This window comes from Elephas maximus, chromosome 1 (assembly GCF_024166365.1).
Source record: "Elephas maximus indicus isolate mEleMax1 chromosome 1, mEleMax1 primary haplotype, whole genome shotgun sequence".
Lineage (NCBI taxonomy): Eukaryota > Metazoa > Chordata > Mammalia > Proboscidea > Elephantidae > Elephas > Elephas maximus.
Genome location: NC_064819.1, coordinates 2240467 through 2268108, shown reverse-complemented (window position 1 = coordinate 2268108; position 27642 = coordinate 2240467). Strand labels below are relative to the sequence as shown.

The 27642-nt window shown below is 47.4% G+C and overlaps 1 protein-coding gene across 2 annotated transcripts in view; it reads left to right on the top strand.

The window, feature by feature from the left end:
- Positions 1-27642, top strand: part of CFAP44 (cilia and flagella associated protein 44) — a 261809-nt gene that overhangs the window by 59977 nt on the left and 174190 nt on the right. For both annotated transcript variants that reach the window (XM_049876485.1, XM_049876503.1), the window contains exons 12-13: positions 16817-16967; positions 18928-19152. In XM_049876485.1, the coding sequence (XP_049732442.1) occupies positions 16817-16967; positions 18928-19152 (376 nt within the window). The remainder of the gene's footprint in view (positions 1-16816; positions 16968-18927; positions 19153-27642) is intronic.

Sequence of the window (27642 nt, the reverse complement as noted above, 5' to 3'; positions counted from 1 at the left end):
TTTCTGCCTCTGTGGGTTTGCCTATTCCAGACATTTCATATTAATGGAATTATATAATGCACGGTCTCCTGTGTATGGCTTCTTCTACTTGGCACAATGATGTGGCGTGTATCAGTACTTGATTTCTTTTTATGGATGAGTAATATGCCATTTTGTTCGTGTATTGTGTTTTGTTTGTCCATTCATCTGTTGGTGGACGTTTGTATTGCTTCCTCTTTGGCTGTTACAAGCACTGCTGCTATGAACATTCACATGCACGTTTTTGTGTGGACATACATTTTCAGTTCCCTCGAGAAGACCTGCAGTTTTAAAATGTACTGATTCATCCAGCAAATCTTAATTGAACACCTCCTGTGGGTCTGGTGCTGTTCTAGGTGCAGGAAATGCAAAGGCCAATGAAACGTAAAAATCCTTGCCCTTGTAGGGCTTACATTGTACATAAATTCTTAAAAAAAAAAAAAAGTATATACTGAGTTAGATGGCGGTATGTGTTATAAGGAAAAATAAAGCAGAGAAGAGGGATGGGGAATGTCTAGGGTCAGGGAATGCAGTTGTAAATGGTATGGGCCGTGCCTCCCTGAGAAAGTGACATTTGAGCAAAGAGCAGAAGAAGGTGAGGGAGCGGGAGGTGAGGGAGCCAGCCAGCGGTCAGACGGCTGAGAGAAGAGCAGTCAAGGCAGAAGGAACAGTGAATGCATAGGTCAGGAGGTGTCTGTGTACCTGGAGAACTCAGGGAGACCTGTGTGGCCAGAGTGGAGTGTGGTAAACGGGTCAGTGGGAGACAAGGTCAGGGCCTTGCCAGCTGGCTAATGACTTGGGCTTTTACTTGGCTGGGAAGCCCTTGAAGGCTTTAGAGCAGAGAACAGATGTGATCTCACTTAGGTCTTTTAGTAAAGCTTCTCCCCCCAGAAAACAAGAGGCTTTACTACCTGTTTAGAAATGGTTCCTGACAAAGGATTACTCTTTCTTCTCTATGTCCTGCTCTGTGACCCTCTTGGCCCTCTTTGCATGGGTCCCGAAGAGCCAGGCATTTGTGCAAGCGACTGACAGATGCCTTGAAGCCCTTCTCTTCCTGCATCTCACTTAGGTTTTTAAGAGGGTCATTCTTGCCTGCTATGCTGAGACTAGATCAGGGATTGCCACCTTTCTCAGTTTATGGTGCCCTCGGTTCACAGTGTCTCACACACCTGAAGCCAAAAGAAATACCTAGCACTTCCATTTATTAAGTCGCTGGGCTCACACAACTAGATAACTATGTTGTAACAACTTAGGAGCTATGTGAAAAAATAATACATATAAGTTAAAAGAAAAAGTAATGTTTTAATTTCGTTTTTAAATAACCTTAGACACCTAAGGGATATCTGTACCTGTTGGGCACTGTATAGCTTTTCTAAACTTGGAGTCCTGTTGGACACCATCACTCTTAGTTGTTGTTCCACATTGCTTTTCGTGCAGTCCTTGCTTTTTAGCATTGTAACTGCTGAAACCCAGCTTCGTGAGGTACAGCGTCATCTAAAGGGATTGTAGAATGATTTAATGTTGAAACTGTAAGCCATCTTGAGCTAGTAGTTCTCTGGTATCTGACAGTCACAAATCATTATTTTCCTTGAAATTTTAAAATGTCCTCTGGTGCTCCGGGAGTTCACTTAGAAACTCAAGGTGCCTCAAACAAACAATTGGTCAAACCCAGAAGACGACCAGTGAGATTTGCTGATAGATCGGATACAGCATGAGAGAGAAGGAGAAGAATCAAAGGAGATTCCAGTTTTTGGCTTGAGCGGTTAGCTATTATCAACTGGGGAAGACTTCAGGAGAAGTTTGGCTTTGGACATTTTGATTTGAGAAGGGTCATTGAGTTCTAGATGGAGATAATTGAGTAGCTGTTGGATATAAGAGTGTGGATTTCAGGGAAAAAATTGGACACAGTTATATAGACATCATCAAATATAGCAAGAAAAGAATATTATTAGTAGATATTTTGTATGTAGTATACTTCATTTCCCTACGTGTTTGTCAGTTTGTCTTACTCTGGGGGCTTGCGTGTTGCTGTGATCCTGGAAGTTTTTGCAACTGGTATTCAGATACCAGCAGAGTCACCCATGGAGGACAGGTTTCAGCTGAGCTTCCAGACTAAGACAGACTAGGAAGAAGGACCTGGCAGTCTACTTCTGAAAAGCATTAGCCAGTGAAAACCTTATGAATAGCAGCGGAACATTGTCTGATATAGTGCTGGAAGATGAGCCCCCCAGGTTGGAAGGCACTTAAAAGACGACTGGGGAAGAGCTGCCTCCTTAAAGCAGAGTCGGCCTTAATGACGTGGATGGAGTAAAGCTTTCGGGACCTTCATTTGCTAATGTGGCACACACAAAATGAGAAGAAACAGCTGCAAACATCCATTAATAATTGGAACCTGGAATGTACAAAGTATGAATCTAGGAAAATTGGAAATCGTCAAAAATGAAATGGAACACATAAACATCGATATCCTAGGCATTAGTGAGCTGAAATGGACTGGTATTGGCCATTTTGAATCGGACAATCATATAGTCTACTATACTGGGAATAACAACTGGAAGAGGAATGGTGTTGCATTCATCCTCAAAAAGAACTTTTCAAGATCTCTCCTGAAGTACAATGCTGTCAGTGATAGGATAATACCTGTACGCCTACAAGGAAGACCAGTTAGTACGACTATTATTCAAATTTATGCATCAACCACTAGGGCCAAAGATGAAGAAATAGAAGATTTTTATCACCTGCTGCAGTCTGAAATTGATCAAACATGCAATCAAGATGGATTGATAATTACTGGCAATTGGAATGCAAAAGTTGGAAACAAAAAAGAAGGATCAGCAGTTGGAAAATATGGCCTTGGTGATAAAAACAATGCCAGAGATTGAATGATAGAATTTTGCAAGACCAACGACTTCTTCATTGCAAATACCTTCTTTCACCAACATAAATGGCGACTATACACATGGACCTTGCCAGATGGAAAACACAGAAATCAAATTGACTACATCTGTTGAAAAAGATGATGGAAAAGCTCTATATCATCAGTCAGAATGAGGCCGGGGCCGACTGTGGAGAAGACCATCAATTGCTCATATGCAAGTTCAAGCTGAAACTGAAGAAAATCAGCAAGTCCACGAGAGCCAAAATATGACCTTGAGTATATCCCACTTGAATTTAGAGGCCATCTGAAGAATAGATTTGACGCATTGAACACTAGTGACCGGAGACCGGACAAGTTGTGGAATGACATCAAGGACATCATACATGAAGAAAGCAAGAGGTCATTGAAAAGACAAGAAAGAAAGAAAAGACCAAGGTGGATGTCAGAGGAGACTCCGAAACTTGCCCTCGAATGTCGAGCAGCTAAAGCAAAAGGAAGAATTGATGAAGTGAAAGAACTGAACAGAAGATTTCAAAGGGCTTCTCGAGAAGACAAAGTAAAGTATTATAATGACATGTGCAAAGAGCTGGAAATGGAAAACCAAAAGGGAAGAACATGCTCAGCGTTCCTCAAGCTGAAAGAACTGAAGAAAAAATTCAAGCCTCGAGTTGCAATAGTGAAGGATTCTATGGGGAAAACATTAAACGACACAGGAAGCGTCAAAAGAAGATGGAATACACAGAGTCATTATACCAAAAAGAATTAGTCGATGTTCAGTCATTTCAAGAGGTGGCATATGATCAGGAACCGATGGTACTGAAGGAAGAAGTCCAAGCTGCATTGAAGGCATTGGTGAAAACAAGGCTCCAGGAATTGATGGAATATCAATTGAGATGTTTCAACAAACAGATGCAGCGCTGGAGGCGCTCACTCGTCTATGCCAAGAAGCATGGAAGTCAGCTTCCTGGCCAACTGACTGGAAGAGATCTATATTTATGCCTATTCCGAAGAAAGGTGATCCAACCGAATGTGGAAATTACAGAACAATATCATTAATATCATATGCAAGCAAAATTTTGCTGGAGATCGTTCAAAAATGGCTGCAGCAGTATATGAACAGGGAACTGCCAGAAATTCAGGCCAGTTTGAGAAGAGGACATGGAACCAGGGATATCATTGCTCATGTCAGATGGATCCTGGCTGAAAGCAGAGAATACCAGAAGGATGTTTACCTGTGTTTTATTGACTATGCAAAGGTATTCGACTCTGCGGATCATAACAAATTATGGATAACATTGTGAAGAATGGTGATTCCAGAACACTTAATTGTGCTAATGAGGAATCTTTACATAGATCAAGAGGCAGTTGTTGGGACAGAACAAGGGGATACTGATTGGTTTAACGTCCAGAAAGGTGTGTGTCAGAGTTGTGTTCTTTCTCCATACCTAGTCAATCTATATGCTGAGCAAATAATCTGAGAAGTTGGACTATATGAAGAACGGGGCATGAAGATTGGAGGAAGACTCATTAACAACCTGTGTTACGCAGATGTCACAACCTTGCTTGCTGAGGATGAAGAGGACTTGAAGCACTTACTAAACCAAAAAAACAAACGTAGTGCTGTCGAGTCGATTCCGACTCCTAGCGACCCTATAGGACTGAGTAGAACTGCCCCATTGAGTTTCCAAGGAGCACCTGGTGGATTTGAACTGTAGACCCTTATGGTTAGCAGCTGTAGCACTAAACACTATGCCACCAGGGTTTCCTAATGAAGACCAAAGACCAAAGCCTTCAATATGGATTGCACCTCAGGATAAAACAAAAATCCTCACAACTGGACCAATGAGCAACATCGTGATAAACTGAGAAAAGACAGAAGTTCTCAAGGATTTCATTTTACTTGGATCCACAATCAACAGCCATGGAAGCAGCAGTCAGGAAATCAAAAGACACACTGCATTGGGCAAATCTGCTGCAAAGGACCTCTTCAAAGTGTTGAAGAGCAAAGATGTCACCCTGAAGACTAAGGTGCGCCTGACTCAAGCCATGGTATTTTCAATCGCATCATATGCATGTCAAAGCTGGACAATGAATAACGAAGACTGAAGAAGAATTGATGCCTTTGAATTGTGGTGTTGGCAGAGAATATTGAATATATACGATGGACTGCCAGAAGAATAAATAAATCTGTCTTAGAAGAAGTACAACCAGAATGCTCCTTAGAGGCAAGGATGGTGAGACTGCGTCTTACATACTTTGTTCATATTGTGAGGAGGTATCAGTCTCTGGAGAAGGACATCAGGCTTGGCAGAGTACAGGGTCAGCAGAAAAGAGGAAAACCCTCAATGAGGTGGATTAACACAATGGCTGCAACAATGAGCTCAAGCATAACAACGATTATAAGGATGGCTCAGGACCGTGCAGTGTTTTGTTCTGTTGTGCTTTGGGTCTCTATGAGTCGGAACCCACTCGACGACACCTGACAACAGCAGCAGCGTACTTCATTAAAATGCGCAGTATACTTCATTTAGCAATATATACTAATAAAATTTTTTCTTGCTTCGTGTGATTTTTATCAGATGTCTGTATATCTGTGTCTTTACAGCCGTGCATTTTGGTGGCCCCATGTGTTACAAACTGGAACGTGAGGCTTTCTGGGATGTAATCTTTATGGAAGCAGATTGCCAGGCATTTCATGGTGCTGCTAGGTGGGTTTGAACTGCTAACCTTTGTGTTAGTAGTCAAGCATAAATTGTTTGTACCACTCAGGGACCTGTTGGAATTAGTGGTAACGTTTGTTTGTTTATATATATATATAAACCCAGTAAACCCAGTGCCCTCGAGTTGATTCACACACGCACGCATGTACGCACGCACGCACACACGCACGCACACAGAGGTATATTTCCAAGGAGCACCTGGTGGCATAGTGGTTAAGCGCTATGGCTGCTGACTAAAGGCTCGGCAGTTCGAATCCGCCAGGCGCTCTTTGGAAACTCTATGGGGCAGTTCTACTCTGTCTTATAGGGTTTCTGTGAGTCGGAATTGACTCGACAGCACTGGGTTTGGTTTTTTTTCTTAATGTGTATGCATATATACATATGTGTATATATATATGTATGTGTACGTGTGTGTGTGTATATATATATAATTTGTTGTTGTTTTTAGGTGCTGTCGAGTTTGTTCTGACTCAATAGCGACCCTATTTACAACAGAACAAAACACTGCCCTATCCTGCGCTGTCCTCACGATTGTTGTTATGCTCGAGCCCATTGTTGCAGCCACTGCATCAGTCTGCCTTGTTGAGGGTCTTTGTCTTTTTTGCTGACCCTCTGCTTTACCAAGTATGATGTCCTTCTCCAGGGACTGATCCCCCCGTAACACGCACGTCCAAAGTATCTGAGATGAAGTCTCGCCATCCTCGCTTCTAAGGAACATTCTGGCTGTACTTCTTCCAAGACAGATTTATTCTTTTGGTAGTCCATGGTATATTCAATATTCTTTGCCAGCACCATAATTCAAAGGTGTCAACCATTGTTCAGTCTTCCTTATTCATTGTCCAGGTTTTGCATGCATATGAGGTGATTAAAAACACCATAGCTTGGGTCAGGCATACTTTAGTGTTTAAAGGGACATCTTGCATTTTAACAATTATAAAGAGGTCTTTTGTAGCAGATTTGCCCAGTGCAATATGTAGCTTGATTTCTTGACTGCTACTTCCATGGGTGTTAATTGTGGATCCAAGTAAAATGAAATTTTTGACAACTTCAGTCTTTTCTTCATTTATCATTATGTTGCTTATTGGTCCACTTGTGAGGATTTTTTGTTTTCTTTTTTTTAAGGTATAATCCTTACTGAAGGCTGTAGTCTTTGATCTTCGTCAGTAAGTGCTTCAAATCCTCTTCACTTTCAGCAAGCAAGGTTGTGTTATTGGCGTAGTGCAGGTTGTTAATGCGTCTTCCTCCAATCCTGATGAGGCATTTTTCTTCGCATAGTCCAGCTTCTGGAAGTATTTGCTTAGCAAGCAGGTTGAATAAGTATGATGAAAGCATACAGCCGAGACACGCACCTCTCCTGACTTCAGACCACGAAGTCTTGCCTTGTTCTGTTTGAATGACTGCCTCTTGTTCTGTGTACAGGTTCCTCATGAGCACAGTTCAGTGTTCTGGAATTCCTATTCTTGGCAGTGTTATCCATAATTTGTTACGATCCACTCAAGTGAATGCCTTTGCATAGGCAATAAAACACAGGTAAATATCTTTCTGGTGTTCTCTGCCTTCAGCCAAGATCCATATGACATCAGCAATGATGTCCCACGTACAATGTCCTCTTCCGAATCTGGCTTGAATTTTTGGCAGTTCCCTGTCAATGTACTGTTGCAACCAGTTTTGAATGATTTTCAGCAAAATTTTACTTGCATGTGATATTAATGATACTGTTGGATAATTTCTACATTGGATTGGATCACCTTTCTTTGGAATGGGCACAAATATGGATGTCCTCTGATCAATTGACCAGGTAGGTGTCTTCCAAATTTCTTGGCATATACAAGTGAGCACCTCCAGCCCTGCATCCATTTGTTGCAACATCTCAGTTGGTACTATATCAATTTCTGAAGGCTTGTTTTTTGACAGTGCCTTCAGTGCTGCTTGGACTTCTTCCTTCAGTACTATCAGTTCTTGATCGTATGCTGCCTCTTGAAATGATTGAACATCTACCAGTTCTTTTTGGTACTGTGACTCTGTGTATTCCTTCCATCATCTTTTGATGCTTCCTGTACCATTCAGTATTTTTCCCATAGAATTCTTCACTGTTACTGACACTGGTCCTTTGTCAAATATCAGCTGCTCATATGTGAATGGATTTATATCTGGGTTCTCAATTCTGTTCCATTGGTCTATGTGCCTGTTGTTGTACCAGTACCAGGCTGTTTTGACTACTGTGGCTGTATAATAGGTTCTGAAATCAGGTAGAGTGAGACCTCCCACTTTCTTCTTCTTTTTCGGTAATGCTTTGCTTATCCGGGGCTTCTTTCCCTTCCATATGAAATTGGTGATTTGTTTCTCTATCCCCTTAAAATATGACATTGGAATTTGGATCGGAAGTGCGTTAAATGTATAGATGGCTTTTGGTAGAATAGACATTTTTACTATGTTAAGTCTTTCTATCCATGAGCAAGGTATGTTTTTCCACTTAAGTATGTCCTTTTGAATTTCTTGTAGCAGAGCTTTGTAGTTTTCTTTGTATAGGTCTTTTACATCCTTGGTAAGATTTATTCCTAAGTATTTTATCTTTTTGGGGGCTACTGTGAATGGTATTGATTTGGTTATTTCCTCTTCGGTGCTCTTTTTGTTGATGTAGAGGAATCCAAGTGATTTTTGTATGTTTATTTTATAACCTGAGACACTGCCAAACTCTTCTATTAGTTTCAATAGTTTTCTGGAGGATTCCTTAGGGTTTTCTATGTATAAGATCATGTCATCTGCAAATAGTGATAACTTTACTTCCTCCTTGCCAATCCGGATACCCTTTATTTCATTGTCTAGCCTAATTGCCCTGACTAGGACTTCAAGTATGATGTTGAATAAGAGCGATGATAAAGGGCATCCTTGTCTGGTTCCCGTTCTCAAGGGAAATGCTTTCAGGTTCTCTCCATTTAGAGTGATATTGGCTGTTGGCTTTGCATAGATGCCCTTTATTATGTTGAGGAATTTTCCTTCAATTCCTATTTTGGTAAGAGTTTTTATCATAAATGGGTGTTGAACTTTGTCAAATGCCTTTTCTGCATCAATTGATAAGATCATGTGGTTTTTATCTTTTGTTTTATTTATGTGATGTATTACATTAATGGTTTTTCTGATATTAAACCAGCCTTGCATACCTGGTATAAATCCCACTTGATCGTGGTGAATTATTTTTCTGATGTGTTGTTGGATTCTATTGGCTAGAATTTTGTTGAGGATTTTTGCATCTATGTTCATGAGGGATATAGGTCTGTAATTTTCTTTTTTTGTAATGTCTTTACCTGGTTTTGGTATCAGGGAGATGGTGGCTTCATAGAATGAGTTGGGTAGTATTCCCTCATTTTCTATGCTTTGAAATACCTTCAGTAGTAGTGGTGTTAACTCTTCTCTGAAGGTGTGGTAGAACTCTGCAGTGAAGCCATCCAGGCCAGGGCTTTTTTTTGTTGTAAATTTTTTGATTACCGTTTCAATCTCTTTTTTTGTTATGGGTCTATTTAGTTGTTCTACGTCTGAATGTGTTAGTTTAGGTAGGTAGTGTTTTTCCAAGAATTCATCCATTTCTTCTAGGTTTTCAAATTTGTTTGAGTACAATTTTTCGTAGTAATCTGAAATGATTCTTTTAATTTCATTTGGTTCTGTTGTGATGTGGTCCTTCTCATTTCTTATTTGGGTTATTTGTTTCCTTTCCTGTATTTCTTTAGTCAGTGTAGCCAATGGTTTATCAATTTTGTTAATTTTTTCGAAGAACCAGCTTTTGGCTTTGTTAATTCTTTCAATTGTTTTTCTGTTCTCTAATTCATTTAGTTCAGCTCTAATTTTTATTATTTGTTTTCTTCTGGTGCCTGATGGGTTCTTTTGTTGCTCACTTTCTATTTGTTCAAGTTGTTGGGACAGTTCTCTGCTTTTGGCTCTTTCTTCTTTTTGTATGTGTGCATTTATCGATATAAATTGGCCTCTGAGCACTGCTTTTGCTGTGTCCCAGAGGTTTTGATAGGAAGTATTTTCATTCTCGTTGCATTCTATGAATTTCCTTATTCCCTCCTTGATGTCTTCTATAACCCAGTCTTTTTTCAGGAGGGTATTGTTCATTTTCCAAGTATTTGATTTCTTTTCCCTAGTTTTTCTGTTATTGATTTCTAGTTTTATTGCCTTGTGGTCTGAGAAGATGCTTTGTAATATTTCGATGTTTTGGACTCTGCAAAGGTTTGTTTTATGACCTAATATGTGGTCTATTCTAGAGAATGTTGCCTGTGCGCTAGAAAAAAAAGTATACTTTGCAGCAGTTGGGTGGAGAGTTCTGTATAAGTCAATGAGGCCAAGTTGGTTGATTGTTGTAAGTAGGTCTTCCGTGTCTCTCTTGAGCTTCTTACTGGATGTCCTGTCCTTCTCCGATAGTGGTGTGTTGAAGTCTCCTACTATAATTGTGGAGGTGTCTATCTCACTTTTCAATTCTGTTAAAATTTGATTTATGTATCTTGCAGCCCTGTCATTGGGTGCATAAATATTTAATATGGTTATGTCTTCCTGATCAATTGTCCCTTTTATCATTATATAGTGTCCTTCTTTATCCTTTGTGGTGGATTTAAGTCTAAAGTCTATTTTGCCAGAAATTAATATTGCTACTCCTCTTCTTTTTTGCTTATTGTTTGCTTGATATATTTTTTTCCATCCTTTGAGTTTTAGTTTGTTTGTGTCTCTAAGTCTAAGGTGTGTCTCTTATAGGCAGCATATAGATGGATCGTGTTTCTTTATCCAGTCCGTGACTCTCTGTCTCTTTATGGGTGCATTTAGTCCATTTACGTTCAGCATAATTATAGATAAATAAGTTTTTAGTGCTGTCGTTTTGATGCCTTTTCATGTGTGTTGTTGGCAATTTCATTTTTCCACATGCTTTTTTGTGCTGAGACGTTTTTCTTAGTAAATTGTGAGATCCTCATTTTCATAGTGTTTGACTTTATGTTAGTTGAGTCGTTACGTTTTTCTTGAGTTATGGAGTTGTTATACCTTTTTGTGGTTACCTTATTATTTACCCCTATTTTTCTAAGTAAAAACCTAATTTGTATCGTTCTGTATCGCCTTGTATCACTCTCCATCTGGCAGTTCAATGCCTCCTGTATTTAGTCCCTCTTTTTGATTATTGTGATCTTTTACCTATTGACTTCCATGATTCCCTGTTATGTGCATTATTATTATTATTATTTTTAATTAATCTTAATTTGTTTGTTTTTGTGATTTCCCTATTTGAGTTGATATCAGGACATTCTGTTTTGTGACCTTGTATTGTGCTGGTATCTGATATTATTGGTTTTCTGACCAAACAATATCCTTTAGTATTTCTTGTAGCTTTGGTTTGGTTTTTGCAAATTCTCTAAACTTGTGTTTATCTGTAAATATCTTAATTTCGCCTTCATATTTCAGAGAGAGTTTTGCTGGATATATGATCCTTGGCTGGCAGTTTTTCTCCTTCAGTGCTCTGTATATGTCGTCCCATTCCCTTCTTGCCTGCATGGTTTCTGCTGAGTAGTCTGAACTTATTCTTATTGATTCTCCCTTGAAGGAAACCTTTCTTTTCTCCCTGGCTGCTTTTAAAATTTTCTGTTTATCTTTGGTTTTGGTCAGTTTGATGATAATATGTCTTGGTGTTTTTCTTTTTGGATCAATCTTAAATGGGGTTCGATGAGCATCTTGGATAGATATCCTTTCGTCTTTCATGATGTCAGGGAAGTTTTGTGTCAGGAGTTCTTCAACTATTTTCTCTTTGTTTTCTGTCCCCCCTCCCTGTTCTGGGACTCCAGTCACCCGCAAGTTATCCTTCTTGATAGAGTCCCACATGATTCTTAGGGTTTCTTCATTTTTTTAAATTCTGTTATGTGATTTTTTTCCAGCTATGTTGGTGTTGATTCCCTGGTCCTCCAGATGTCCCAGTCTGCATTCTAATTGCTCGAGTCTGCTCCTCTGACTTCCTGTTGCGTTGTCTAATTCTGTAATTTTATTGTTAATCTTTTGGATTTCTACATGCTGTCTCTCTATGGATTCTTGCAACTTATTAATTTTTCCACTATGTTCTTGAATAATCTTTTTGAGTTCTTCAACAGTTTTATTGGTGTGTTCCTTGGCTTTTTCTGCAGTTTGCCTTATTTCGTTTGTGATGTCTTGAAGCATTCTGTAAATTAGTTTTTTATATTCTGTATCTGATAATTCCAGGATCGTATCTTCATTTGGGAAAGATTTTGATTCTTTTGTTTGGGGGGTTGGAGAAGCTTCCATGGTCTGCTTCTTTATGTGGTTTGATATGGACTGCTGTCTCGGAGCCATCACTGGGAAACTAGTTTTTCCAGAAAATGGGCTAAAAAAAAATGCAGTCAGATCCCTATCAGAGTTCTCTCTCTGGCTCAGGCTATTTGGATGTTAATGAAGCCGCCTGGGGAGGGTGGGGGAGGGATCAGAGAGATAGGAGAGTAGCACCTCAGAATATAGCCAGAGTTGCTTGTCTTGCTTGGAATGATTAGTATATCTGAGATTTCCGCGGGGCGCGTCGCCTATGTGTGCTGGCTGTGTGGAGACTGCCCCCGGGGGGTCTGGCCTGCTGGAGTCACGGTCAGATCCTCCGCTTCCAGCCCCATGCCCAGTGTCAAGGCTCCCCTGCTGGGACGGTGCACTCCCGATTCCAAAATCAGTCGCTGCCTCCCGGGTACTCCCCATCCCACCAGCCGCGTCGCCGCGCCACCTCCGCGAACCGGCTGGGCCCCCCCGGGGTCAGCTCAGGTGAGCGGAGCAGCTCCCCGCGCCTGCGCCGCGACCGCGCCTCCCGGCTGGGATGCCGCTCTCCCCGCTCAAAGACCAGTCGCTGCCCCCTGGGGACCTCCCCCACCGGCCGCGTCGCCACCCCTCCCGCCCCAACCCACTGGGTCCCCCCCCGCGGCTAGTTCAGGGGGGTGGAACAGCTCTCCACGCCTATCCCGTGCCTGCGCCCAGTCAAAATTCGGCGGGACGGTTCCCCGGCTGGGACGCCGCTCTCCCCGCTCCAAGATCCGTCACTGTCTCCCAGGGACTTCTCACACCGGCTGTGTAGCCACGCCGCCCGCGCGAACCGGCTGGGCCCCACGCCGGGGTCAGTTCAGGGCGGTGGAGCTGCTCCCGCGCTTATGCCGTGCTCGCCCCGCCGAAATCCCGGCGGACGGTTCCCCGGCTGGGACACTGCTCTCCCCGCTCCAAGAGCTGTCACTGTCTCCCAGGGACTTCTCCCACCGGCTGTGTCGCCACGCCGCCCACGCGAACTGGCTGGGCCCCTTCCCGGGGTTAGTTCTGGGTGATGGAGCAGCTCCCCGCGCTTATGCCATGCCCGGGCCCCGCCAAAATCCCGGCGGGACGGCTCCCTGGCTGGGACGCTGCTCTCCCCGCTCCAAGACCAGTCACTGCCTCCTGGGGACTTTTCCCACCGGCTACGCTGCCACGCCGCCCGCGCGAACTGGCTGGTCCCCCTCCCGGAATGAGTTCGGGGGCCAGGGCTGGGCCCCTTTTTTGTGCCATCTGCCCCCCTGGGCTCTGCCCCAAATCGGGCGCTGAAGGTCACCTGACTGGTACACTGGCTCCAGGCTCTGAGAACAATCGCTGCCTCCCCGTATTTGTTCGTTCTCCGTCTCTAAATCTGTGTTTGTTGTTTAGGGTTCGTAGATTGTTATGTATGTGATCGATTCACTTGTTTTTCCGAGTCTTTGTTGCAAGAGGGATCCGTGGTAGCGTCCACCTAGTCCGCCATCTTGGCCTCGCCTGCAGCTGATTTTTGACCAAAGCCCAAAGTCAGTTAATTGGGGAAAAGACAGTCTTTGTAACAAATGGTGCTGGTGTGACTGGATATCCATCTGCAAAAAAATGAAACAAGACCTATATCTCACACCATGCACAAAAACTAACTGAAAATGGATCAAAGACCTAAATATAAAATCTAAAACGAAAAAGGTCATGGAAGAAAAAATAGGGACAATGCTAGGAGACCTAATACATGGTATAAACTGTATAAAAAACATTACCAACAATGCAGAAGAGAAACCAGACAGCTGGGAGCTCCTAAAAATCAAACACCTGTGCTCATCCAAAGACTTCACCAAAAGAGTGAGAAGATCACCTACCAACTGGGAAAAAGTTTTTAGCTATGACATTTTCAGTCAGCACCTGATCTCTAAAATCTACATGATACTGCAAAAACTCATCTACAAAAAGACAACCTAATTAAAAAATGGGCAAAATATATGAACAAGCATTTCACTAAAGAAGACATTCAGGTAGCTAACAGATATGTGAGAAAATGCTCACGATCAGTAGCCATTAGGGAAATGCAAATCGAAACTACAATGAGATTCCATCTCACTTCAACAAGGCTGGCATTAATTCAAAAACCATAAAGTAATAAATGTTGGGGATGCTATGGAGAGATTGCAACATTTCTGCACTGCTGGTGGGAATGTAAAATGGTACAACCACTTTGGAAATTGATTTGGCATTTCCTTAAAAAACTAGAAATAGAACTACCATACGATCCTGCAATCCCACTCCTTGGAATATACCCTAGAGAAATAAGAGCCTTTACACAAACAGATATGTGCACACCCAAGTTCACTGCAGCTCTGTGACTAGACCTCTCTGAATGGGCCAAAGAAGTGAAGATACTTGTACCTTATGTGAATGCTCATCAAAGGGTGACCTCAGCAGAGGAGGTTTTTTAACAGTCAAGTGGAAACCACTCATCTTTCCCTAGCCATTCCCCTCATTGCTCAATGGGCTCATGAACAAAGCGCCCTTAGTGACAGGAACGGAGGTCATGCATAGGCTCAACAACATGGACTTCCACTCACCAAGGCCGACTTTACTACAGCTACTGCTGAGTACCCAGTCTGCTAACAGCAGAGACCAACACTTAGTCCCCAGTGTGGCACCATCCCTTGAGGTGATCAGCCAGCAACCTGGTGGCAAGTTGATTACATTGGAACACTTTGATCATGGAAAGGGTGGCATTTTGTTCTTACTGGAATAGACCCTTACTCTGGATATGGATTTGTCTTCCCTGCGTGCAGTGCTTCTGCCAAAACTACCGTCTGTGGACTTAGAGAATGCCTTATCCACTGTCATGGTGTCCCACACAGCATTGCCTTGGATCAAGGAGCTCCCTTGACAGCAAATGAAGTATAGCAATGGGCCCATGCTCATGGAATTCACCATGTTTCCCCATCGTCCTGAAGTAGCTGGCTGGATAGAACGATGGAATGGCCTTCTGAAGACACGATTATGGCATCCGCTAGGTGGCAATACCTTGCAGGGTTGGAGCAGTATTCTCTGGGAGGCTGTATATGCTCTAAACCAGCATCCAGTAGATGGTGCTGTTTCTCCCATAGCCAGGATTCCTGAGTCCAGGAATCAAGGGGTAGAAATGGGAGTGGCACCACTCACTATTACCCATAGTTACTCTTGCAAAATTTTTGCCTCCTGTCCCCATTACCCTATGCTCTGCAGGTCTAGAGGTCTTAGTTTGAAAAGGAGGAATGATCCCACCTGGAGGCACACCACTGATTCCATTGAACTAGAAGCTAAGAATGCCACCTGACTACTTAGGGCTCCTTATGCCTCCGGATCAACAGGCAAAGAAGGGAGTTACTATACTGGCTGGTGTGATTGATCCTGATTACCAAGAAGATATCGGATTGATATTCCATAATGGAGATAAAGAAGAGTATGTCTGGAATGCAGGAGATCCCTTAGGGCATCTCTGAGTATTATGCTGCCCTGTGATTAAAGTCAAAGGAAAACTACAGCAACCCAGTTCCAACATGACTGCTAATGGCCCAGACTTTTTAGGAATGAAGGTTTGGGTCACCCCACCAGGCAAAGAACCAGGATCAGCCAAGGTACTTGCTGAGGGCAAAGGGAATACGGAACAGGCGGTGGAAGAAGGTGTTTCTAAATACCAGGTACAACCACGTGACCAGTTGCAGAAACAAGGACTGTAATTGTTAGAAGTATTTCTGCCTTGTATGTGTGCTTTAAATATTTTTGTTTTCTTCACTCATAAAATATAAGATGTAAACAGGGCTAGTACGTTTTGGTTGGTATGTGTGTTAGTTGTATCATGTTAGGTGTGTGTGTGTGACTTCATTAATTGTCTTTATTCAGATCTTATGTGTGGTTTAAGGAGATGTGTACAGGTGCCAAGTTGACAAGGGGGTGGACTGTGATCATTAGCATTGTGTGTCAATTTGGCTGGGCCATGATTCTCAGTGGTTTGGCAGTTACGTAGTTTGGCAGTCGTGTGATGATGTGATCACTTCCATGATGAAATTTGTTATAATGTGATCGCCTCCATGATAGGATCTGCTGTGAGTAGCCAGTCAGATGAAGGGGAGTTTCCTTGGGGATGTGGCCTGCATCAAATGTAGGTGAACTTTGCTGGCAAGCCTCGTGGGCTTTTGCTTATTCTGGATCTTGCAGCTGGCTCCTGTTCATCTGACCTCCAGTTCTTGGGACTTGAGCTAGCCACTTACCTGCAGTCTTGCCTGCCAGTCCTGGGATTTGTCGGTCTTCTCAGCCTGTGAGTAAAAACCCTGCCGTCTGACCTGCTGATCTTGGGTTTGCCAGCCTCTGGGGCTTCGTGACTGGAAACCGTGGTGGTGTAGTGGTTAAAAGCTATGGCAGCTAACCAGCAGGTCAGCAGTTCGAATCCACCAGGCATTCCTTGGAAACCCTATGGGGCAGTTCTACTCTGTCCTTTAGGGTCGCTGTGAGTCAGAATGGACTCGATGCCAGTGGGTTGGTTTGGTGGCTATGTGAATCAGGAGAAGCCTCCAGCCTGACCTACAGACTTGGGACATTCCAGCCTCTACTACTGCATGAGCCATTTCCTTGATACAGATCTCTCTCTCTATATGTTCATGTGCTTTACTGGTTTCTCTGGGGAACCCAGCCTAAGACAGTACTTTTAGATTATTTCTAATTGTTTATTCCTATGAATAGCATTGTTTTAGAATTTGACTGAAGGCCTGAAATTCCTAGAGTATTTAAAATAATGATATCTTCATATATATCTATCTTTGTATTTTTATATATATTTCCTGTATATGATTTGCTTTCTAGGTCATGGTTTATATCTGATATGCTGGTTATGTAATTTCACTTCTTTTTTCTCTAGGCAAGACTTCAGCAGTATATGGTCACAACAGATGAGCAAATTATATCACTCACACATGCCCTTAAAAATTGTCCTGGGATAAATAACAACAGAGAAGACAGTCAAGCATCAGACAGGGGAGCCATAAGTAGAAGAATTTTGGACAACCTAGGTGAGTATGATTTTAATATTTCAGACTGCAGTTAAAATACTTCCGGCCTAGAGTAGACAGTCACACAAAGGCCTGAACTCCTATGCAGTTATATTGGTTGTTCATGCGTATGGAATATTACCACTACGCAATTACAGCTACTATTTCCAGATTGTATTTATTGGCTTTTCGCTTTATGCCAGGCACTTTTTAAGTGTTTTACATATATTATCTTGTTTAATTTTTGTTTAAGAGTTTTATGAGGTAGATATTATTGTTATGCCCATTTTTTAGATGAGAAAACTGAGGCTTAGAGAAGGTTGGTCATGGAGCTAGAAAGCAGCAGAATTGGCTACCTACAGCAGTGTGACTTTAGTGCCAGCACCGTTAATCGTGGTGCCCTAGGTCCTGGAGAAGAAGGGATGGTTTTTGAAAGAGTAAAAAAGAGTACTGAATTTTAGAAATTCATAACTTTTGTTCATCTTTGGTGATGTTGTTTTGAACTCCTTTCTTCACCATGAATGCCTTCATGGGCCTTAGACTAAATAGGACATTTAGACATTTTCATGTTTTTTACTCTTCAGCAATACTTTGGTGAATGTCTTCGTGTGGAAACTTCCGTGTATTTAGGAGTGGTTTCTTAGAGTGGATTCTAAGAAGTGACGGATAACTGACTAAAATTTAGTTGCGTGGGATCAACTCAGTGGTTGGAGCAGGAGTCTTGCTGTTAATACCTCAGTCAAGGAGTCTATCGGTGCTTTATTCTTACGTGGGTTATGCTGCCCTACTGAGGACATTTTTACTTATAGAAGGTGTTGGGATGGCACAAACAGTTTGCACTTGCTTATTAACCTAAAGGCTGGTGGTTCGAACCTACCCAGCAGCTCCATGGGATGTATGCCTAAGGATCTGCTTCTGTAACGATTACAGCCAAGAAAACCCTATGAAGCAATTCTACTCTGTAATACATTGGGTTACCATGAGTCGGAATTGACTCAATGGCAACGGGCTTATAGATGAGAAGGGCTGGGAGTGAGTGAGTTGTAAGGTTATTGTTAGTTGTTGTGATTGTCTATGGAAAAAATGAGAAAGATTTATGTAGGTAAAACCAATTTAGTGGCTTCTTGAGTATTGTGGATTGAGTTACGTTCCCAAAAAATATGTGTCATAAATCCTAACCTCTATGCCTGTGGTTATAATCCCGTTTGGAAATGGGCTGTCTTCATTGTGTTAATGAGGCAGGATTAGTATAGGGTATATCTTGAGTCAATCTCTTTTGAGATATGAAAGAGATTAAACAAGTGAGCAGAGGGAAGATGGGGAAGATAGATGCCAAGATACAGGGAGAGCTCCAAGGAACCAGAAAGCAGAAGCTAAAACGACAAGGACCTTCCTCTAGAGCTGACAGAGAGAGAACGCCTTCCCCTAGAGCTGGCACTCTGAATTCGGACTTCTGGCCTCCGAACTGTGAGAAAATAAATTTCTGTTTGTTGAAGCCATCCACTTGTGGTATTTGTGTTACAGCAGCACTAGATAACTAAGTCTCAGCTCTTGTAACCTTTTTTAAGTAATAGGGAGTGTGAGTATTCTGTGATGATGGGTGACTTGTGAAATTACCTTGTTTTGTAGTGAGCCTCGGATATGGAAGTGGTGGGTTAATACACCCTCTTCTTGGCATTTTGTTATTTGTCATGACTGTTAGAAAACCGTCCACAACAAATAATACAGAGTTCTAAAGGGCCGGGTAGGATTTCAAAGTGGCTTTTCAGAGTCTTCGGCTTTTATGGCTTTGGGACTCTGTATGCTTTTCTCAGAGATAGCAACTTCTCGGTTCTGGCCCCACCTGAGCTTCGAATGTGAATTATTGGCAAAAAGGGATATAGCCTATAAAGTGAAGGCTCTGGAGGTCGTGTGGGCTTTGATCTTGACTGAAATGTGTCCATGCTTCCTTTAACTACTAACAGCCTCCCATTTTCTTCAGAGAGGCCCGTTGTAAACGCTAATGTTTCCGTGCCATTGATGTTCCGAGGGGATGAAGTGGCTGAATTCCCACAGGAAGAGCTGCCTGTCAAACTGTCCCAGGTGCCAAACCCGCCAGATAGTGTGACTCTGGCCGGCAGTTTCCCAGCACACGTGTTTGAGCCGGCTGTGTTGTTAACACCACCCAGGCAGAAGAGCAGCTCAGAGTTCTCCCCTCTGCAGGATGGTAAGCAGGCTTCTTCTAAAGTTATATGTAAGGTAGTTGTTTTTTATGCTTCTCATATGTGATTTATTGTGTTCATTGTTACCTGATAAACAAAATATAAAAAGACATTCCACACGTAACCTTTAAGCTGAAGGAGGAATTTTCGGGGTGGTTTGTATCGTGCCTGTTACAGCTACGGTGAAGCGTGATACGGAATTTTATTACGTATCTGTTCCAGTAGACGTTGTGATTATGAAGCTGTGATCAAAGGATCTAAGTTTTTAGCAATAAGATGCAGAGTAAAGGGAACCCCCTGTGTCCCTGTGGTCCAGGAGTGTAGGAAGGAGTAAGAAACAAGGGGAGACTATACGCCAGGGAGCAGTGGAAATTCTAGCAAGGAAAGGTGAGAACTGTGACTTTAAGGATTTTATAAGTCAGATCTGGTCATCATATTAACCTCTTTCTCATCAAATTTTTCAGGGCAGTCAGTTGAGGAAATTTTATAAAGAAAGGCAATGGACAGTTAAAAATCGCTTCAGAGTCATTTTTGCTGCATAATGTAGAGTTTTGAATAAAATGTTAAAAATTTACTGTCACTCTTTAGCTCAGGTCTGCAGAAGGTCCATGGACTGCTTCACTGACTGGAAAATTATGTTTGTCCACATGTGCGTTTTTCTGGAGCTGTAACTTCATTTGATTATACAAAGAGTCTTTCAGTCAAAAAAGTTAAGATCCACTGTCTTAGACTCACCTCTGAAATTTTTAGAAAGTTTTATTCAGTCTTGATTTGCCTGAATTTTTATTTCTTCAAGAAGATCTTTGGGTACTCTCATACAGGGAAACAGAGGAAGTAACTTTTGTTGTCACTGGGATGTACAAATTTTGTCAGATTTTCTGCACGTCGATGTGTGTTTAAGATAGAGACCATAAAAGGTGAAGAAAATGACACCTGACTTTTCCAAAGTTTGTTTTGGCATTTGTATCGCACATGTGGAGCCCGTCAGATCAGTAGGGTAGTGGAGACAGTGCCAGGCTGAGGGTCAGAGTGCTGGCTGGCCGCTTGGCCTGCCCATCCCACCCGTCCCCTGACTAGCTGTGAGGCGTGGGGCTAACACACTTACCTTCTCTGGGTCTCAGTTTCCTTATCTCTAAAATGAGAGGGGTTTTCTTTATTTTTAATGTCGTTTCCAGCTCTGTAATATTTTGTGATTTGGTATTCCCTCTTTAGAGTGCTGGAGAGGTGTATTAATGCTGGCTAGATTTAAGAAAGTACGATTTCAATTCAGGTTACATTTTTGCTCTTCAAAGTGGTTTTCACATGTTTTGTCTGTTACTAATAGGTTTGTCAAATGATTTCTTCTTAGATATTGTAAATTATTTCTCATGAGTGATAGTCAAATAGTTTAAAGTTCCTTTAAGGAAACAGTTCCAATAAATATTTTTACTCTGGTCATAAACATGCTAAATGTTCATAAAAGCAAATTAGAGGGACTGCTGGGGACAATGTTTTGTTTACATCTTCAGCAAGCTCTGCCTTGAAAGAAGTAACACTTGTCTTAGTCGTCTAGTGCTGCTGTAACAGAACTACCACAAGTGGATGGCTGTAACAAAGAGAAATTAATTTTCTCACAGTGTAGTAGGTTACAAGTCCAAATTCAGGGCGTCGGCTCCAGGGGAAGGCTTTCTCTCTCTGTTGACTCTGGAGGAAGGTGCTTGTGCTCATCCTTTCCCTGGTTGAGGAGCTTCTCAGGTGCAGGGACCCCGTGTCCAAAGGATGCCCTCTGCTCCTGGTGCTGCTTTCTTGGTGGTATGAGGCCCCCCTGTCTCTCCGCTTGCTTCTCCCTTTTATATATCAAGATACTGCCTCAGGACACAATCCGATCCTGTAGGTTGAGTCCTGCGTCACTAACACAACTGCCACCCATCCTCCCTCACTAACATCGTAGAGACAGGATTTACAACATAGGAAAAGTACACAGTACCAGGAATCGTGGCCCAGCCCAGCTGATACACACATCCTGGGGGGACATGATTCAGGCCGTGACAACGCTGCGCGTTTCTCTTGCAGCGTGCTCACAGAGCTGCCTCTGAATGTGCACTCTGAATTGGCGAAGCTTTATCATCGTATTTTTCAGGCAGTTTGCGTGAGATACTTACATGTCAAGAGTGTTTCAGCTGAACTGGACGTGCAGATGAAGATGGGAGATACGTTCGGGCCTTTCATCAGCATTCAGTTTTGCTCTAGAGCAGTATTGTCCAGTAGAACTTTCTGGGATGATGAAAATGTTCCATTCCGTCTTTTGTTTAATGTGGTAGCTAGCCGCTGGCTCCCTGGGGCTCTCGAGACCTAAAATGTGACTAGTCTGACCGAGGCACTGAATAGCCGCCTCGGGCTCGTACGGCGCTGTGTCGGACGTTAGCCACCTCAGGCTTATACGGCGCCGTGTCGGACGTTCTGACGTTAGCCACCTCGGGCTCGTACGGCGCCGTGTCGGACGTTCTGACGTTAGCCACCTCGGGCTCGTACGGCGCCGTGTCGGACGTTCTGACGTTAGCCACCTCGGGCTCGTACGGCGCCGTGTCGGACGTTCTGACGTTAGCCACCTCGGGCTCGTACGGCGCCGTGTCGGACGTTCTGACGTTAGCCACCTCGGGCTCGTACGGCGCCGTGTCGGACGTTCTGACGTTAGCCACCTCGGGCTCGTACGGCGCCGTGTCGGACGTTCTGACGTTAGCCACCTCGGGCTCGTACGGCGCCGTGTCGGACGTTCTGACGTTAGCCACCTCGGGCACGTACGGCGCCGTGTCGGACGTTCTGACGTTAGCCACCTCGGGCTCGTACGGCGCCGTGTCGGACGTTCTGACGTTAGCCACCTCGGGCTCGTACGGCGCCGTGTCGGACGTTCAGACGTTAACTACCTCGGGCTTTTACGGCACTGTGTCGGACGTGCGGACGTTAGCCACCTCGGGCTCGTACGGCAGTGTGTCGGACGTGCGGACGTTAGCCACCTCGGGCTCGTACGGCAGTGTGTCGGACGTGCGGACGTTAGCCACCTCGGGCTCGTACGGCAGTGTGTCGGACGTGCGGACGTTAGCCACCTCGGGCTCGTACGGCAGTGTGTCGGACGTGCGGACGTTAGCCACCTCGGGCTCGTACGGCAGTGTGTCGGACGTTCTGACGTTAGCCACCTCGGGCTCGTACGGCAGTGTGTCGGACGTTCTGACGTTAGCCACCTCGGGCTCGTACGGCAGTGTGTCGGACGTGCGGACGTTAGCCACCTCAGGCTCGTACGGCGCTGTGTCGGACGTTCTGACGTTAGCCACCTCGGGCTCGTACGGCAGTGTGTCGGACGTTCTGACGTTAGCCACCTCGGGCTCGTACGGCAGTGTGTCGGACGTGCGGACGTTAGCCACCTCGGGCTCGTACGGCAGTGTGTCGGACGTGCGGACGTTAGCCACCTCGGGCTCGTACGGCAGTGTGTCGGACGTGCGGACGTTAGCCACCTCGGGCTCGTACGGCAGTGTGTCGGACGTGCGGACGTTAGCCACCTCGGGCTCGTACGGCAGTGTGTCGGACGTTCTGACGTTAGCCACCTCGGGCTCGTACGGCAGTGTGTCGGACGTTCTGACGTTAGCCACCTCGGGCTCGTACGGCAGTGTGTCGGACGTGCGGACGTTAGCCGTGTCGGACGTTCTGACGTTAGCCACCTCGGGCTCGTACGGCAGTGTGTCGGACGTTCTGACGTTAGCCACCTCGGGCTCGTACGGCAGTGTGTCGGACGTGCGGACGTTAGCCGCCTCGGACTTGTAGGGCGCCGTGTCGGACGTTCTGACGTTAGCCACCTCGGGCTCGTACGGCAGTGTGTCGGACGTTCTGACGTTAGCCACCTCGGGCTCGTACGGCAGTGTGTCGGACGTGCGGACGTTAGCCACCTCGGGCTCGTACGGCGCTGTGTCGGACGTTCTGACGTTAGCCACCTCGGGCTCGTACGGCAGTGTGTCGGACGTGCGGACGTTAGCCACCTCGGGCTCGTACGGCAGTGTGTCGGACGTTCTGACGTTAGCCACCTCGGGCTCGTACGGCAGTGTGTCGGACGTGCGGACGTTAGCCACCTCGGGCTCGTACGGCAGTGTGTCGGACGTTCTGACGTTAGCCACCTCGGGCTCGTACGGCAGTGCGTCGGACGTTCTGACGTTAGCCACCTCGGGCTCGTACGGCAGAATGTCGGACGTTCTGACGTTAGCCGCCTCGGGCTCGTACGGCAGTGTGTCGGACGTGCGGACGTTAGCCGCCTCGGACTCGTACGGCGCCGTGTCGGACGTTCTGACGTTAGCCACCTCGGGCTCGTACGGCAGTGTGTCGGACGTTCTGACGTTAGCCACCTCGGGCTCGTACGGCAGTGTGTCGGACGTGCGGACGTTAGCCACCTCGGGCTCGTACGGCAGTGTGTCGGACGTGCGGACGTTAGCCACCTCGGGCTCGTACGGCAGTGTGTCGGACGTGCGGACGTTAGCCACCTCGGGCTCGTACGGCAGTGTTTCGGACGTGCGGACGTTAGCCACCTCGGGCTCGTACGGCAGTGTGTCGGACGTTCTGACGTTAGCCGCCTCGGGCTCGTACGGCAGTGTGTCGGACGTGCGGATGTTAGTCGCCTCGGACTCGTACGGCGCCGTGTCGGACGTTCTGACGTTAGCCACCTCGGGCTCGTACGGCGCCGTGTCGGACGTTCTGACGTTAGCCACCTCGGGCTCGTACGGCGCCGTGTCGGACGTTCTGACGTTAGCCACCTCGGGCTCGTACGGCGCCGTGTCGGACGTGCGGACGTTAGCCACCTCGGGCTCGTACGGCAGTGTGTCGGACGTGCGGACGTTAGCCACCTCGGGCTCGTGCGGCAGTGTGTCGGACGTGCGGACGTTAACCACCTCGGGCTCGTACGGCAGTGTGTCGGACGTTCTGACGTTAGCCACCTCGGGCTCGTACGGCAGTGTGTCGGACGTTCTGACGTTAGCCACCTCGGGCTCGTACGGCAGTGTGTCGGACGTGCGGACGTTAGCCGTGTCGGACGTTCTGACGTTAGCCACCTCGGGCTCGTACGGCAGTGTGTCGGACGTTCTGATGTTAGCCACCTCGGGCTCGTACGGCAGTGTGTCGGACGTGCGGACCTTAGCCGCCTCGGACTCGTACGGCGCCGTGTCGGACGTTCTGACGTTAGCCACCTCGGGCTCGTACGGCAGTGTGTCGGACGTTCTGACGTTAGCCACCTCGGGCTCGTACGGCAGTGTGTCGGACGTGCGGACGTTAGCCACCTCGGGCTCGTACGGCAGTGTGTCGGACGTGCGGACGTTAGCCACCTCGGGCTCGTACGGCGCTGTGTCGGACGTTCTGACGTTAGCCACCTCGGGCTCGTACGGCAGTGTGTCGGACGTGCGGACATTAGCCACCTCGGGCTCGTACGGCAGTGTGTCGGACGTGCGGACGTTAGCCACCTCGGGCTCGTACGGCAGTGTGTCGGACGTGCGGACGTTAGCCACCTCGGGCTCGTACGGCAGTGTGTCGGACGTGCGGACGTTAGCCACCTCGGGCTCGTACGGCAGTGTGTCGGACGTGCGGACGTTAGCCACCTCGGGCTCGTACGGCAGTGTGTCGGACGTTCTGACGTTAGCCACCTCGGGCTCGTACGGCAGTGTGTCGGACGTTCTGACGTTAGCCACCTCGGGCTCGTACGGCAGTGTGTCGGACGTGCGGACGTTAGCCGTGTCGGACGTTCTGACGTTAGCCACCTCGGGCTCGTACCGCAGTGTGTCGGACGTTCTGACGTTAGCCACCTCGGGCTCGTACGGCAGTGTGTCGGACGTGCGGACGTTAGCCGCCTCGGACTCGTACGGCGCCGTGTCGGACGTTCTGACGTTAGCCACCTCGGGCTCGTACGGCAGTGTGTCGGACGTTCTGACGTTAGCCACCTCGGGCTCGTACGGCAGTGTGTCGGACGTTCTGACGTTAGCCACCTCGGGCTCGTACGGCAGTGTGTCGGACGTTCTGACGTTAGCCACCTCGGGCTCGTACGGCAGTGTGTCGGACGTGCGGACGTTAGCCGCCTCGGACTCGTACGGCGCCGTGTCGGACGTTCTGACGTTAGCCACCTCGGGCTCGTACGGCAGTGTGTCGGACGTTCTGACGTTAGCCACCTCGGGCTCGTACGGCAGTGTGTCGGACGTGCGGACGTTAGCCACCTCGGGCCTGTACGGCAGTGTGTCGGACGTGCGGACGTTAGCCACCTCGGGCTCGTACGGCAGTGTGTCGGACGTTCTGACGTTAGCCACCTCGGGCTCGTACGGCAGTGTGTCGGACGTTCTGACGTTAGCCACCTCGGGCTCGTACGGCAGTGTGTCGGACGTGCGGACGTTAGCCACCTCAGGCTCGTACGGCGCTGTGTCGGACGTTCTGACGTTAGCCACCTCGGGCTCGTACGGCAGTGTGTCGGACGTGCGGACGTTAGCCACCTCGGGCTCGTACGGCAGTGTGTCGGACGTGCGGACGTTAGCCACCTCGGGCTCGTACGGCAGTGTGTCGGACGTGCGGACGTTAGCCACCTCGGGCTCGTACGGCAGTGTGTCGGACGTTCTGACGTTAGCCACCTCGGGCTCGTACGGCAGTGTGTCGGACGTTCTGACGTTAGCCGCCTCGGGCTCGTACGGCAGTGTGTCGGACGTTCTGACGTTAGCCGCCTCGGGCTCGTACGGCAGTGTGTCGGACGTGCGGACGTTAGCCGCCTCGGACTCGTACGGCGCCGTGTCGGACGTTCTGACGTTAGCCACCTCGGGCTCGTACGGCAGTGTGTCGGACGTTCTGACGTTAGCCACCTCGGGCTTGTACGGCAGTGTGTCGGACGTGCGGACGTTAGCCACCTTGGGCCTGTACGGCAGTGTGTCGGACGTGCGGACGTTAGCCACCTCGGGCTCGTACGGCAGTGTGTCGGACGTTCTGACGTTAGCCACCTCGGGCTCGTACGGCAGTGTGTCGGACGTTCTGACGTTAGCCGCCTCGGGCTCGTACGGCAGTGTGTCGGACGTGCGGACGTTAGCCACCTCAGGCTCGTACGGCGCTGTGTCGGACGTTCTGACGTTAGCCACCTCGGGCTCGTACGGCAGTGTGTCGGACGTGCGGACGTTAGCCACCTCGGGCTCGTACGGCAGTGTGTCGGACGTGCGGACGTTAGCCACCTCGGGCTCGTACGGCAGTGTGTCGGACGTGCGGACGTTAGCCACCTCGGGCTCGTACGGCAGTGTGTCGGACGTGCGGACGTTAGCCACCTCGGGCTCGTACGGCAGTGTGTCGGACGTGCGGACGTTAGCCACCTCGGGCTCGTACGGCAGTGTGTCGGACGTGCGGACGTTAGCCACCTCGGGCTCGTACGGCAGTGTGTCGGACGTTCTGACGTTAGCCACCTCGGGCTCGTACGGCAGTGTGTCGGACGTTCTGACGTTAGCCACCTCGGGCTCGTACGGCAGTGTGTCGGACGTGCGGACGTTAGCCACCTCAGGCTCGTACGGCGCTGTGTCGGACGTTCTGACGTTAGCCACCTCGGGCTCGTACGGCAGTGTGTCGGACGTGCGGACGTTAGCCACCTCGGGCTCGTACGGCAGTGTGTCGGACGTGAGCCACCTCGGGCTCGTACGGCAGTGTGTCGGACGTTCTGACGTTAGCCACCTCGGGCTCGTACGGCAGTGTGTCGGACGTGCGGACGTTAGCCGCCTCGGACTCGTACGGCGCCGTGTCGGACGTTCTGACGTTAGCCACCTCGGGCTCGTACGGCAGTGTGTCGGACGTGCGGACGTTAGCCACCTCGGGCCTGTACGGCAGTGTGTCGGACGTGCGGACGTTAGCCACCTCGGGCTCGTACGGCAGTGTGTCGGACGTGCGGACGTTAGCCACCTCGGGCTCGTACGGCAGTGTGTCGGACGTTCTGACGTTAGCCACCTCGGGCTCGTACGGCAGTGTGTCGGACGTTCTGACGTTAGCCACCTCGGGCTCGTACGGCAGTGTGTCGGACGTGCGGACGTTAGCCACCTCAGGCTCGTACGGCGCTGTGTCGGACGTTCTGACGTTAGCCACCTCGGGCTCGTACGGCAGTGTGTCGGACGTGCGGTCGTTAGCCACCTCGGGCTCGTACGGCAGTGTGTCGGACGTGCGGACGTTAGCCACCTCGGGCTCGTACGGCAGTGTGTCGGACGTGCGGACGTTAGCCACCTCGGGCTCGTACGGCAGTGTGTCGGACGTGCGGACGTTAGCCACCTCGGGCTCGTACGGCAGCGTGTCGGACGTGCGGACGTTAGCCACCTCGGGCTCGTACGGCAGCGTGTCGGACGTTCTGACGTTAGCCACCTCGGGCTCGTACGGCAGTGTGTCGGACGTGCGGATGTTAGTCGCCTCGGACTCGTACGGCGCCGTGTCGGACGTTCTGACGTTAGTCGCCTCGGGCTCGTACGGCGCCGTGTCGGACGTTCTGACGT